The sequence below is a fragment of the Plectropomus leopardus genome, chromosome 12 (genome assembly GCF_008729295.1).
Source record: "Plectropomus leopardus isolate mb chromosome 12, YSFRI_Pleo_2.0, whole genome shotgun sequence".
NCBI classification, from domain to species: Eukaryota; Metazoa; Chordata; class Actinopteri; order Perciformes; family Serranidae; genus Plectropomus; species Plectropomus leopardus.
Window position 1 is genome coordinate 19,895,984 of NC_056474.1, and position 15,890 is coordinate 19,911,873.

General features: G+C 40.4%; 1 protein-coding gene across 1 annotated transcript; it reads right to left on the bottom strand.

The window, feature by feature from the left end:
- Positions 1–543: 543 nt before the first annotated feature.
- On the bottom strand, positions 544–8,650 carry rpl5a (ribosomal protein L5a). The gene is made up of 9 exons (XM_042497541.1): positions 8,646–8,650; positions 5,646–5,778; positions 5,212–5,281; positions 4,968–5,083; positions 4,753–4,887; positions 4,381–4,583; positions 2,848–3,025; positions 989–1,077; positions 544–706 (listed from the first exon to the last, which is right to left on the bottom strand). The coding sequence occupies exons 1-9, from the start codon at positions 8,648–8,650 to the stop codon at positions 604–606; spliced, it is 1,032 nt and encodes a 343-aa protein (XP_042353475.1). The 3' UTR covers positions 544–603.
- Between the last annotated feature and the right edge of the window lie 7,240 nt (positions 8,651–15,890).

Genomic DNA, 15,890 nt, shown 5'->3' on the forward strand with positions numbered 1-15,890 from the left:
TGTGAGCCAGCACCAAGATTTAAGATAATCTGCAAGTCCACACATTTGGATTCAGCCTCCTAATGTTTTCAGCAATGTTTTCCCCTTGGTGAAATGTTCAGTTGATGTTTCCCTGAGTCACTGTGTTAGTCACACACCTACGGTTTATAGACCACCGATGTTATACGTCTTAGCTGAATGGATTTCTACCATTTTAATGGCATTTAAAACACCCATATTTCTGAATTCTGTTGTAATTTGAACAGCAAAGCTTGCCCTCACTAACCCTTCCCCCCCTTTTTTAAAAAAATTTTAATATTTTTTTTTTATCTTTAGCGCACAAGATAAAAAATAAAAAATTAATAACCTTTCGGGGCTTTCAGGGCCTCCGTACTACATCACAATGTGTGCAATTATTGAGTCATTCAGGTGGATTAAAGGTTATCACTGTAAATATTAGTCATGGGTGTAAACTAAACACTCAGAGGCAAACAAGGACTGAATGTTTAAAAGGTACACACAACCACTCAAACTCTAAAAAAAATATTGACAGAGAGACAACAGTTTGTGTTTGCAATAAATTTATTTGTCTATGATGTGTGTGGTGTTTTCGCAGCAGAGCCCCTAACCGTCGCCTGCTTCTTGTTCTTGCGCTCGTAAGAAGCTGGCCTTTTTCTGGGCGACGCGGTCTTTTCTCTGTGCCAGAGATAACTTGGCGCGATTCCACCTGCCCGGAAAGAGACACAACAACAGCTCCATTAACATTCAGTACAACCAAGGGAAGCACTGGGAGCTTCCCAGTACAGCTCTTCAATACTTGGACAGGGAGCTTGCGTGTAATGGTTATTTTCCCAGGGTTTCCATGAACTGCTCTGCGGTTTTTAAGTGCCATGTTGTCAAAATGTAGCTACAAGAAACAGAAAAATGACCTTTCGGCTTTGTCTCGTGTTACAGCATCACTAGTGCCGCAGAGAAAGAAAAATCAATAGTTGTAAAAATAAGAACCCACCTCTTCTTCTTGACGTCTTTTGTGGGTTTCTTTTCGTGGACAGGGTTCGCTCTGATGGCGGCGTGTGCGTTTTTGTACATTTCTTGGACCTGAAAAGAACAACAATGACAAATGTTGACGCACCAGCACATGTAGGGCCTTTCGCTCTGTGCCTGGTGATTCGCCTCGCTTCTCTCAGCCCCGTCTTGAAAAGGACAGTAAACATCAGCTAATGCAAATGAAGGACCAACTACATTTTGCTCAGCGTGCTTTGTAACATCATCAAGAAGCAGAGAAGAACCAGCAAACACAGCAGGCGAATCACTCAAACTAGTCACTGTAAAGCTCATGTAAATGTGCAGCTAATGATGCAGACACAGCGGAGACGTGATGTTTGGGCGCTCGGCTTCACGGTGGTTTTGTGGACGGCGCGGTGGGTTCACAGGTAGACTGTTGCTGTTGTCTTGTACATACTGATACATGAAAAGTTCCTTCAGTAACATTTCGTCTATTTGTTTTAACATTAAAAAAAAAAAAAAAAAGACACATTTGTAGTCCGACTCCCTTAAACTTTTTGAGAAATTGGGAGAAAGAGATGTACTGAGCAACATTAGACAGTTTCAAAGTAAACATGTGACTGCTCTCTGGTGGACAAAATATGCAACAGACACTGTTTAAATCACCTCACACACATAATGTTACTTACTAAGCAAACTGTACTCTGATAGTGATACATGTGCACTGAGCTGATCTCAGTCGGCCGTAAACGTATTGGTTGGGCTGAACTTCACGTGACTATGAGATCGCCTCTCTTCATATCAGTTAAGCTTGCTTAAGCTTAAATTTTGAGGTGTCCTGACTACAAGTGACTCCATTTAACCCATCTACAACCCATATGAGCATCTACAAAAGCATAGTGCATTCACGTGAAAACAATCTGATTTTTTTTAAAACTTAATTTGACACAAATAAATAATCTCAAGGCATTTTTTTCTCACGTGAATGCATAGTGCTTTCATATTATCCTAATGCAGTTTTCTTTGAAAAATAAAATAAAAATAATAATAATAATTCATAGCCTTTTTGACACTTACTCTTCAGGCAGGACTGCTGTGCCGTTGTTCCACGCTGCCGTTTTTTTTTAACGACAGAGTTGTTTCGCCTTTAAGCCGGCAGCAGAGGTAGGAGCCGAACAAATGTCTGTGTAAATCGGACAATCAGCAGGATGGGACCGTGGACCGCACAAAGAGTGGCAGAAAAATGTCCACAAATTGGGGAGGTAACTCCCTAACCTCCGAGCAGAGGACGAGATGAACCGCCATGTAACGGGGACAGTAAGTGATTGATCATGATTGATTATAGACGTGTTATGCCACTGTTACTGAGACAATGCTGCGGACGCATTTATTACGTCACACAGACGGTGTTTTGTTAAACATCAGGCCCTTCACGCCTCTTCTGCGTCGTATAGCGGGATCTCTGTGCAAATGTCTTTTCATCACCTCCTATCACACTTCTCTCACACTTAACACTTTTCACAATAAATTCTTTTATATGCAAGTTTTTTTTTGTTGTTTTTTTAAATGAAAACTAAAAAATAGGGATAAGACAGCAGTCATTTATCGCAGAGATAAATGCTGATTGTAACAATTTCCACTGAAGAACAAAGTTATTCGGTGTTTTGAGTTTTTTGTCAAGCTACTTCATTACGTTAGAAAAGAGGATATGTATCATAATTAAGAGAAGTTGACACAAAACGAATCTGGCAGGCAGACTGGCTGATGAGGCTGCATGTGTAACATGGTCAGAGACGGGTGCGTTGCTGCGATCTGAACGTGTCGTGTGCGGCCCGTATTCACGGTGACGAGCGTTCATCTTACTGTGTCTGGCGTTATTCCATTCTTGATGAAGCGAGAGAACTGTTTCTTGTAGGCCTCCTCATCCTCCTCCATCAGGTAAGACATGTAGTCGGCCACGTTCATGCCCATGATGTGTTTCCGATGCACCTCTGCGTTGAACTCTTTGCTCTCTGTGTCGTAACCGGGGAACCGTTTTAGACTAAAACGGGGAAGAGCAGAGGAAAACGACAGGTTCAGGCGAGTCAGAATATTCTGCATTTACAAAAACTCACAGCTCTCGGATAATGAACAAGGTTCTGCACTTTTTTTAAATGTATGCTTTAAAAAAAAAAAACGTTTTCTCTGAACAATGTTCATCCATCTACCCAGCTGTAACAAAATGCCGGGTGTTTCTTTTGGTTGATCTCGCTTCTCTCAGCCCCGTCTTGAAAAGGACAGTAAACATCAGCTAATGCAAATGAAGGACCAACTACATTTTGCTCAGCGTGCTTTGTAACATCATCAAGAAGCAGAGAAAAACCACAGACTTCACCAGTTTGGCTGACTGGAAACTCGTCACTAACCCGCCACACAAAAATAAAGATTGGCTCTACGCAAGCCAACGTTTCCCCTAAACTCATGCTGCAGCCGCACAGAGACAGGACAGTCGCGCGTCCGTTACCTTCATATGAAAGTATGGGTTAATTAAACGACCTGAAATGACCGGTGCGTGGACGAGGAAATTACAGATGCCCACTTGCTACAGTGGATCTCCGGTCAGACGGATGGTCGTTGGGTTCTCACATTGGCAAAATGCAGATTACAAAGAGGTTTGGTAGTGACTAACACACCGTGTGTGTGTGTGTGTGTGTGTGTTGAGTTTTTACGTCAGATAACATTTGGTCAGAAACAGATCAGTGATGCTGTTTTTCACTCAGTTTTTTTATCTCTCTTAGTGATGATGATTTTTTTAGGCCTTTTAGCTTTTATTTTGACAGCTGCAACACAATATCCTTTGTACATGGGATGCCCGCTCTACTAGGCGAGCTACTGCGCACCTGTTTTCACTCACTGTTAACCGTGTTAATGAAAACTCAACTCCTGGTATTTGCTTCTGATGTTCTTCATCACTGATTTAGACGAAGGAAATAACAGAAGAAAAGCAGCTTTAAAGTGTCTTTTTTTAACGTGCTGCGCAGTGAATCTAATTTATGCTGATGCCAAGAGTGACTGTTATGAATGACTTGTAATTTTGGGAAGAGTAGGCCATGTGTTACATTTTTAAAGAAACTTTTGAGTATTACATTTTGGAACGGACTTTGGCGCAGCAGCATGTGGCAGAATAACTGGGTACTTTGGGGAAACATTGTAAGAGGAAGATTGAGAAAAAAAAACTTCTGTGAGACACATCAGACATAATTTAGAAGTACAATTCAAGGTCACATTTTTGTTTCCATTCCCGTCAGTGCACTTTGAAAGCACTTTGAGGTGGGGTTGCAAAAAAGAAAAAAAACTAGCTTTAAATGAAACACTGCAGAGTGAGTAATCACTGGGTGCTACCGTTATCATACTGACCTGTGAGGAATGGCCAACCCTCCGTCAACCGCCCCCTTCAGTGCTCCAAAGACCTTGTTCCCTGTGGTGGTTCTGGTCAAACCAGCATCCAGGTAACAGGTGAAGGCGCCCGGCTGTCCGTCAACGCTCTCGACGTTGAACTCCTCTCCCGTCACCTCCACCTGGCCCTCGTACACCTGGTCCATGCCGAACTTGTGAAGCAGCTGAGCGGAAGATGACGAAAAACAGGATGGGAGTAAACATTTGACAAATCTCTTCCAGCAACGATCACTCACACATGATACAATAAATCTGACCTGTGAAACTACTGTGTCAGCACAACTCTCCCTGTCCTACGCATGTGCTGACATCTGCAACTTTCTGAGCTCTTACCCGGCGAGCCAGCAGCAGCCCTGTGCAGTAGGCCGCAGCGTAGTTCGTAAGGCCTACGGTGATGCCATATTTGGGCAGCTCGTGAGAGTAAGCAGCACACACGATCTGGTCTCCTTCGATCTTGGCGTAGGCGATCTGGACAAGAAGGACAGAGAAAGGTTGAGTCAGGTTGTTCTAAAAATGTGGCAATATGCGTTTCCCTCCAAACCACCCACCTGACAGCAGATGTCCCTGTTGGACAACCTGACGATCATTCGGTACTTGGGTGTGTTGTACTTGTTCTTGTCCTGCACCACCAGGCGCTTGCGGGCATAAAAGTCAGTTTTACCCTCTGTGGAGATAAAGGGTCAATGTTCATTAAAGCATTGTTGTAATACATTTAAAAGATGTACAGATGTATAATGCATGCACACAATCAAGGCTGTGAAGCTGGTGTGGAAAAAAAAAATATGATCTCACCTCTTCTTCTCCTGAATTTGACCTCATATCTCTTAAAGTACGCCTTGTTCTTCACCACTTTGACGAAACCCTGACAGGAGAAAGCAGAGTCAACATATTAGCATGCTAACTAAAACCGGGAAAAAAAGTGTAAAAACGCGCTAAAAAAAACACACGCCATCTGTTTGCAGCTTCACGGTGTTGACATTGCCACATACAAGTACATAAATAAGCTGTTAAAAGCTTGGTGTGAGCGCTGAATGGAGTGGGTCAACTGAGGTTTCGTCAGCCATGGAGGCGCCACGCTGGAGCCCAGCAGCTCACCGGCTCAACAGCCGCAAACATCCACCAACATCTGGCCGTCAAACCGCTGGAAACACGTTATAACCATCAAACACATCTCTACGCACACCCACGCCGAGCGCCCTGAGTGTATATCTTAATACTTCACTCACCATTTTGCAGAGATTTAGCTCCTCTTCCTCCCGGACTCGGACGTGTCTCCGGACAGCGGAAGGTTGACTTTGCAACTTTTCGTCAGCCGGATGTCTCGTGAGCAGCAGCGCCCCCCGCAGCCCGGAGGACAAACTACAGGAGCCGACAGGGGGCAGCAGAGACTCCGCAGGACCTCGTGCCACTTCTGCAGCACTGATTTAGTGTTTGTCTTTGTTAACGACTGAAAGGCAGAATAAAACCATATTAATATGTGATTTAATAAAATGGTGCAACTGCCGAACAAAATTGTTTGGGACTAGTTCAGGAAACGCCCGATGGAGAACATGGCTGTTGTCCTTAACCCTTTAAAAATTTGAGCAAATTGGTTTGACTTTTTTAACAAAACATGGGTATAGAAGCAACTTAACAAGACATGGCCCAAAAATTAGCAGCAAATTAGTTTTTTTTTTTTAAATGAAAAATAAAATAAATAATAAAATAATAATAATAATAATAATAATAATAATAAAGAGGTAATTACCTGAAATATGCTTAAAAAAAAGAAAAGTGGAAAAAAACAACAAACAAGAAAATGACCCCCCCCCCCCCCCCCCCCCCAAAAAAAAAAAAAAAACTCTTTTTGTCCTGTTTTTAAATATATGTATTAATTTTTTTCCCCTGTAACACAGTTTTGAAGAAATGGCCCAAAAACTAGCTTGAAATTAGTTGTTTGGGTTTTTTTTTTTTTTATTAAAAAGGTAACAAGAACATTACCTGAAATTATCTAAATAAATAAATAAAAGTTAAAACAATAACAAACAAGAAAATTGTCACCTTTTACTAATTCCTTGCAATTTGCGGGACATTTCTTGCAGATTTGCTCATTGCCTTTTTCTTAATGTTTTTGAAAGAAATTAAACCAGTTTGCTTATGTTTCAATGGGTAAATAGTTTGTAAAGGCAGCTTGACACTGCAAAAGAAAACTGATATCAATCTAGGTTTCAGGGGCTAAAGAGCATTTGTGTTATTTCTAGAGCTGACTGCTATGGAATACCATTTCCACCAGTGTGATGGGAAAAGATAACAAAGAAACTTTTTTGAAATGATAACTTAAAGCTTCCAGGTGTTGATAATGTCATATAAAAGTACTTAAATAACTTACTAAAAGCTTAGGCATGAGTGCGCTGTTATGGAAGTCCATTACTGCCAGAGTCGCTGGTGTACATGAGAAACTTTCTCAAAAGACTTGGTAAAGTTTTCTATTACTTTTAGATATTAGCCTAAGTTGTTATTTTGATTACGCTTTTCCTTAGTTTTGAAATACTAAGTAATTATTTTGATGAATATTTTCATTATCTGAGATAAGTAGATTTTAGTCAATATTTTCACAAAGTTTCCCATGATGTTGGGATACTGACTCATTGTTTTGAAATACTGACTCATTGACTTACTAAGTTATTATTTCATATGATGAGGAAGTCCTAATTGTCAGGGATTTTCTCATTACTTTAAGATACAAAATCATTATTTTTGCAAAGCTTCTCTGTATTTTTGATATAATGTAGGTATTTCAAGAAACCTTTTAACAATTATTTGCAGGATTTTTGTTTTTCATTACACCTACAGAAATAGACATCCAGAGTATGGAATTATTTGAGCCAGTTGTTATTAGTTAGACTAAATAATGATTACAATGTTGATAAACTGTTCCCATTTAACACTTTTCATACAAGAAATTTAGCTCAAAGTGCTACAAAACAAAAAAAAAATTATTAATAATTTAACAAGAGTTAAAATATTTAAATAATCCTACAAAAGATGGAGGTAAAAGTAATAAACAATCAAAATCAAATGATTAAAAAATGCATGACTTATAAAGTATCACAACCATAGCTCTTCCACCATTTGCATCATATTGATTCGTTGGTTTGAGGCAAGTTCATAAATACATGAAGAGTTTTTAACATAAGAATTAAAATTAAATGCATGACAAATTGGAAGCCACTGCAGGAACTCAAAAAAAAAGTCCCTACAATTACAATAAATGGTTTAATGAAGAGCTCTCTCTCATTTCAAACGTGTCTCCTAATGTGCACAGTGATGGTGATGGTGATGGCCTATTTGCTATCAGATGACCAGACGTGATCGATTAAGGACAGGTCCATTGATGTATCATCCATCGCTGTTGTGAATTCAAGTTAACAGTAATCATTTGGGCTGGAAATGAATAAATAATGACTTTTCTGAAGGTCACAATATTTGACCTCTGAATCAGCTCCTGAGCTAGATTACTGCCTGAACTACAGTTCCCACCTCTGCACTAAAGTCCAGGATGTTACCACTTTCTGGTACGATCTCCCAGGAAAAAATAAGCATTATGTTTGTCAAACATAAGGCAAGTAAAACAAAGAAAGGACAGCTTTTTTGTTTTAACCCGTAGCTAGTTACCAAAGTAAAATGGCAAGCGATTCAGTTGTCTTTGCGACAGCAGCACCAACATTCATACCACATGAAACCACTACGTTGTAAAAGTCTCATTACACTTTCATAACCTCTGTGATGATGCAGAACGACCATCGCTCCATCCAGCTTAGTCTTAGCAAGGTACTGGAATAAGTCCCAACTTGTAGGAAAAATTTTCTGCACACTCTCACATCCATGTGAAACAGAAAAGTGAAATGCTGCATACAGGTTAGAGTGAGGAAATCTCTTTTTTACAAGTCTGCAATAACTTGAACTGGTTCTTGCTGGTTCAGCAATATGCTCAACATTCACAATCATGTCAAAGGTTACATTTGAATGTGTAAAGACAATAATATGTATAAAAATGGTACGACACTGACAACAGAAACTTTAACTTCCACAGTCAGTTACACATCTCAGTACAATACAGCACAATCGGGCCATGATCCATCAGCGTGACTCGTCAAAGACGGCACATCCCACCTGAGCCAACATTCAGCAGCAGTTACTAAGAGTGACATGAGTAACCAAAGCAGTAAAAGTGAAATGACTCTTACACCATGGATCCACCTATTTCCAAACATGAGGCTGGTGTTTCCTATAATCCATGTCTTGAACTCTGCTGTGATTAATAGGAGTGGTGAGTGTCATGCTGGCCGTGTTATTCAAAGGGTCATCATTCATGACTCCCCAGGTCCCAGTTTTCATGGACATGGACAGGAGTGTATCCACACAGATAAGAGTCTAAATATGAGGAACAGACTGAGAGACTTTCAAGTTACTGAACACCTAACACCATGAGAGACATAAAAACAAAATCAAAGCAACTGGATGTCCGGCCTAGTAGTAGTAATTTTGTAGTAGTAAATAGCTGGAGTTATTTCAGTACTGAAGTCCTTTTAAAAATACTGGAAGTTTTTGGAATAATGCTTATTTGATCAAAAAATGGATGAGAGATGGTGGATGAGAAAAGGAGTGAGCAGTGGGCTCGCACATTTGCGAGGACATGCAGGAAGCAGGACATGGTTATGTTAGCTTAGCATAAAGCCTGGAAACAGAAAAACAGCTCCTCTAATTATCACTTTATATCATGTTTGTTTAATTTTTACCAAAGTGTAAAAACATCAAGTTGTGGCATTATGGAAGGTTTTGTGCTACACAAGTCAGAGTGACTAAACTTCGCTAACCAGCTTATAGCTGGAGCTTCATATTTAGATATCATTAGAGCTGCAATGATTAATCAATTAGTTATCAACTAATAAATTAGTCACCAACTATGATATGATAATGAAGTGTTCAGGTTTAGTACATTTTAAAGAAAAAAAAGAAAAAAAAGTCAAATTTCTGTGATACCAGCTTTTTAGAGGTGTATTTCACTGCAGGAAAGATGTCTTTTTTTCTTTATTAAAAAATGGGGGGGGGGGTCCTTTGGGTGGGCAGTCACAAGTACTTTAAAAACTCGTGCAACTTAACCAGAAAAAACTCTAAAGAAGTAGAAAACTGTGCACTATCAGACCAATAAAATGCTCCAGGAATGATGAATGATGATTGTGATTACCCTGTTTTCTGAAGAAGTGACCATATGAACACCGTTCAGTTTCACAACTTCTTGTACACGACTTCTTAGTTGTAAACATGAAAACATGAGTTCCACTTCAACAGTTACTAAATCCCCGAACCACTTTTTTCAGTTGAAAAGCAATATATATATATATGGGCATTTAGTAGTGTTGTTGATTGCTTCAGGTCCAAGTCTTGACATCTGAGTACAAAGTATTAAAATTTTATATTTTGTGTTATAAATATGCATAGTGACTGCCCTCTAAAGGTTAAAACTGGCTATTGCAATTGAATTTTGCTATTGGCTGATTGTGGTAGTAGGAGCCTGCTTTTACCACTAACCCTGTCCCTGCCGTGTCAAAACCCTTTCACCAACCAACTACTTTGTGCGTGTGCAGGGAGGTGCTGTGGATTGAGAGGTGGCATGACTGGCTTGCTAGTTGTGTCTTAGCCCCCCTCCAAGCCCTGAGACTTTTTTTCATATTCCAGCAAGGAGGCACTCAAGCGAAAAGCGGGGAGTTTAGTTACTTCTGAAATGGAAAAGGGTCAGCATTTTAGCACTCCAAATTCCCTTGTCTAAAAGTCAGTGGGTTTTTTTGATGGATTTTTGGTCAGATGCCTAAATCTGAAGAAGCCACCCTTGCATTTCTGCGTTTACAAACCATATGCATCTTTCCTGAACCGATGACGCCATATCCCCACCTCTCTCTTAACCTGCATGCGCTAACCCCGCCAACAACAACAACAACAACAACAACAACAACAACAACAACAACAACAACAACAACAACAACAACAACAATAGCGGATTACAGTATTTCGTTCATGCTGCAGAAGCTGCTGAGCGTGATATAGCTTTTACAGCAAAATCTTCTAGTCCACACAAATGTCTTCTTATTAGCTTGATTCATATTCTCCGCCATCTTCTTCTTCGTGTGTTTGTTTACATAGCACAATGTTTACGCACATGCTCCATGTTTTATTCTCTGTTTTTGGTGTATTTCTGTGGCAGCACCACTTACAGGCCTGGCATATATACAACAGCTTTTTCATTGGTTTTGTGTGGACACACATTTCTTGAGACAATTCCGTGTTTACGGAAAACCTTTTCAAAACGAAAAAAAGGAAAATGGATCAGTTCGGTCTCCGTGTGGACATGGCCTAATTGGTTGCTGGACATGGCTAAATATTTACTGCACAGACATGAGAGCGGGATCAGTCTTTTCATCTAATTTTCAATAGGCAAATAAGTGTATTTCCCAAAATTATTTAAAAGTGGCATAGAACTGAATTACTCAAGTCAAGAGGAATTTATAAAAGTATGGGCTATTTGAATAAATTAGTGACATGCCACTTCTGATTTTAAAGATAGTGAATATTTTCAGGATGACAGTGAGGAAATCAGAAGTTAAAATATTGTTCAGTAGGCTTAAATCTGTTACATGAAATTGTCAACTGTCCATTTGAGATATTTTTTTGTATGGGAATAAAAAAATCCTGAAAACTGTCCCAAATGATGAACCAGTTATTCAATGCGAGTCTATCTGTAAGCTCTGTCGACAACTGCTGAAAAAAGGAACCAGGATCTTCTGCTTTTCCGTTCGAGCAGAGAAAGATAATATCCTTCACAGTCACTCTCTGTGCAGATGTTCTCAGCGTTAGATAAGAAAAGTCAAAGTCACTCTTGTGGACATCTTTCTCGCAGCCACTCAAGCTCTGTTTCTGCAGAACTGATTTCACAATGAAGAGCTGCAACTGTCCAGTCATCCGTCTGCAGCAGCGGTCAGCAGTTAATTTGGGTTCACACCGGGGGCGGAGGGTGTGGTGGGCGGACAGAGGGGTAGTACTGGTAGTGCACTTACCCATTTTACATGGTGATTTCAAGCTAATTTTGTGCTCCCATTCAACATTTTGATATTTTGCTCTCTGAACTTCATACTGATACCAACCAGTAGATTCACCAGTTTTAACTTTTATGTGCTGCTGATTAATGTTTTCAACCTAAAAGTCACAAAATAGTATTGAAAGAAGATGACTTTGAGGTTACAGCGGACTAGAAATGACTTGCAGAAAGTCACACATGATCAAATGTGCTAACAGACACACCACAGATAAGAAAACTGCGTGTTGTTAACAAGCAACACACTGTTGTCTTTCCTGCTTCTTTTTCTCACCACTGATTACATTTGTGTTCATGCAGAGACATTGTAAAAGTCAGTATTTTCCCCTACAAGTCTACCACAGTAAAAAGAAACAGGTATATTACATCTGCAATGCATCTTATTAACCTGCCACATATTTTTCAGTGTTCGAATAATATGGATGTGAAGTACAGTTTAAGTTCTGTGTCCTGGATGACAAACTGTGACACACACTCTGAACAAACGCCAAATCAGTTCTGCTGAAACTTAACTGAGTTCTGATAACTTTAACACCAGACAAAACATTTTAGGAACATGCAGAGATGGTGCAGTGACGAAGTTACTGTGTGAAAGCCCAGCCTTTTTACTCCACCCAAACCGGTTTGAACAGAGGGGCGTTTTGTGTGTGAAAATATCTACAAGAGACAGACCGCAGACTTGAGAGCATCAGCTAAAAGAAACACTTGAGAAAAATAAGATTAAAAGCTGTGTAAAAGCTATAAAAAGTTATTAAAAACAAGTGCTGTAGAAAATAAACAAATGTACAGACATACACATGAACTGCAGGCTTAATTCGGATTGCCTCTTGAACTCTGACCCTTCGAACGGTCGCTGCACCCCCACAGACATGCATGAGACACAATGACCAGGAAGCACCGAGCAGGGTTCTTCACATCCACACACCAACATCCCCCCAATGAGATTCTAAGTATTTGAGAGAAAAATTTACAACCAGAAACGGGCTGGTTGAAAACAACGGGAGCTGCTGATCACAGTGATGGATGAGAGGAGGTGATTTGTGGAGTGTTTACAGCATAAATCCAAACATCTGTTTAGTGTAACGCGAGAGTTTCTCTTCAGTGTTTCTTCAGTTTCTATCATACTTTCAAAAATGTTTTGTCTTAGAAATTGTAGCCATGCTGACCCTGGACCAAGGATCATATGTTAGTCAAATCAGAATAATTATCCTGACCAGTGAAGTGCTACTGTTGCAGGACGACAAAATTTAAAAGTGAGAGCATAGGCGGGAAAAACAAGACGTTTGTGGACCTCCTGTGTGAAAGAAGAACTGTCTTGCGGTCAGCAGTGTCCAGTAAATCATTCATTGTGTTCACACTCTGTCCCTATCTGGTGGCTGCAGTTGGGGCCAGCCGAGAGGTCAGTGTGGTGCGGACGGCCGCTGGCAGGGAAGCAGGCCGCATGCAGTTAAACTGAGGAAAAGGAGTAAAATCAGATTGCAGCTGGAGAGAAAGGGACGGAGATGGTTTAAAACAGGGAGGGAGGGGGTTGTTACAATGTGGTTAGAGTTCTTGAGCCAAAGGAACCTGTGAGGGGATGAGATAGCATGATGTGGTTTTCACTGAGATGCCACTGAGGAGTGGAAGTGCAGAGGTGTACGCTCAGACTGAGAGCCTGGGACCAAACAGAGACATAAACCAGGGAAAGTCAGTTTAGCCGCAATAAGCTATTATGGCATGAATCCATGGCACGCAGAACACTGAGAAAAATCGACTTTTTGTGTTTTGTGTACGACTAAAGAGATCACAGATTGAAATGATTCCCTTGTCTGAATTGCTGCAAGCATAAACCGGCAGAAAGGTCAACTGAATAACTTTTAACACACTAGTCGCTATTTCTGTCTGCAAGAAAAAAAAAAATCTGTTTTCACTTGTCAGAACCCTGATTAAAGTGAGACTGTGTGTGTTTTGAGAGACACAATAATACTTTCTGTCTGATACAAATTAAATGACATGACAACTGAAGTGCGCCTTTGCTAAATTGAGTACACTCAGCCTTATTTAGTCTGGTATGACCAGTTAGCTTATGGAGGCCGCTGTTAGCTTACGTCAGTAAACTTTAGCTTGATATTGCTATGTAACAGACGTAATGAGCCAGTTAACTGACTTGATGATTTTCAGAAAATGACCTCACTTAACTGTGATGCAGCCTTTAAAACCAGGAAGACAACACTTAATAAAATCCATATTCTAAGACGATATCTAGTGTCATATCACCATATTGATATAATATCCATACATTCCCCAGCTGTAGTTTGCATCAGCGTCCCCTAACTGTCACACACAGCCACAGCGGTCACTGTTTGGCGGATTTTACATTGTCTTAAATTAAAGTGAACAACGGCAGTGCCCATTTCAAACATGCCTGTTTGATGTGATGTTTGATGTTTCAAACATGCCTGTTTGAAATGGGCTGATTGCTTGGCCTCCAGTACTTGTTGCTATCCAATCTCAGAGAGAATGTTGTCCGCAATGTTATATGCAACTGTAAAGCAAGAATAGGTTACATTTGTATGTTATCATGTAATGGTATGATAAAACATAACGTTTCTGTTTCTGTTTTAACGCCGTGGTTAATTTGCGGTTGTGTTTAGGCACAACCGCTTAGGAAAAAATCATGGTTTAGTTGGTTGTTTCGCTCGCTGGTACGCGGTTTTGGTACAAAACAGTTGTTTTTTTTTTTTTTACAGAGACACAGTGCCTAGGATAGTGCTTTTTTTTGACACTATCCTAGCTAGAAAGAAAGCAATGAATTGCTAAAATTGCTGTGTAGTTTGTTGGTCTTGAACAGTAGTTTGCAGCTTGAACAGCTGCCACTCCATCCACCATCCCAGTCAGCTCATATACTGTGTAAATATAGAAACCCTGATATGGAAAATTTGAGATTTTTAAGTTTAACGTATCCCTGGCTTGCAGAAACATACAATGCTAACATTTTTTTCTGACGGCGGGGCTGGTTTTGCTACTTGGACCTTTCTCGAGATCTGTTCGTCCAAACAACCTGACACTGGGTCCCGAGCAATAAACCTGCCATTATTTAGTAGAATTCACTAACAATGGGAAGGCACACGCATGGCTCGAGTATAAAAGCTCACATGAACATTTCATTGCTTCAGTGAAATCAAAGCTATTTTGGGAACAAAAACATTCTCTACGAAAGTTACATCACTGATGCGTGTAACATGTTTGAGTTTGCTACAATGTAACATCTCCGATCTTTCTCTCCTCATCTGTTCTTGAATGTTCTGTAGCAAGCAACGGAGAGCGAGCTGTACTGAGCATGCCGCTCAGGGGTGTAAGAGGTCACGGGGCAGGTTCCCCTCTCATTGGACTAAACTAATGCACAATTATTAAATATGCCGATAAATCACAGGAGCTCGCACTTGAAACTGCACTTCCTTGGATCCTCCGCAATAAATCTGCCAAGTCAATTGGATAAATGGTTGCCAAGAAAATCTAGGGACACACAGATAGACAGGCAGACAGCTGGAGACTACTTCCATTTTAGTAAGACCACACTGCGTCAAAATCAAGACAACATTTTAACAAGCGGCAGTGCACTCTGCTCCTCTTGTCAACATTCACATACATGTGGTATGAGAGCTGCAGCCTCAGGTATATTTAAAACTACGAGGAGTCCCCACAGTCTCTGTCTGTCCTCGCCATAGTCGAAAGGGCCCGAGGTTTAGAAAATAACCTCATGGCTCACCAGCACAAGTTTTTATTTAACCCAATGACTGTGATCAGCACCTTTTACAAGGTAGACAAGCTCTGTTACGAAAAGCAAAGCAAAAATACAAGAAACCCCTCCTCCGCCTCCTCCTTCCCCATGGCTACGATCACTGCGATTGGGCTTCTATTTCAATCACATACTTGCTGTAAGACTAAAAGAGCAAGAATCAAGGCCCGCAGGGGAAGAGGTAGTAGGGTGAGGGTTAGAAAGAGACAAGAGTTTGTGGCAACACTGATAGCGTCTTCTCGACTCTGCACTTGGTTTCCTGTTCTGAGTCAGTGTGTGACTTTTAACTCTGTCACTTCAACTGTGTCTCTCTCACTTTATCTGACAAGAATAATCAGAATGTCAGTCTGCAGCTTTAATTTAAAACAGGGGTTGTTTGTAATATTTTAACTGAAAGCATGTATTTGCATATCTGGTTTCATGAGATGAACCACAATCTAGAGAAAATGTTCATTTGTTCACTGTCCGTTCTGCCGTTTGCCGCATGTTGTAGAAATCATCAGACATCAACTTTAAGATTTCTTTTGCTCAAGTCTGATATCCTGTTAGGGACTGCACTTTATT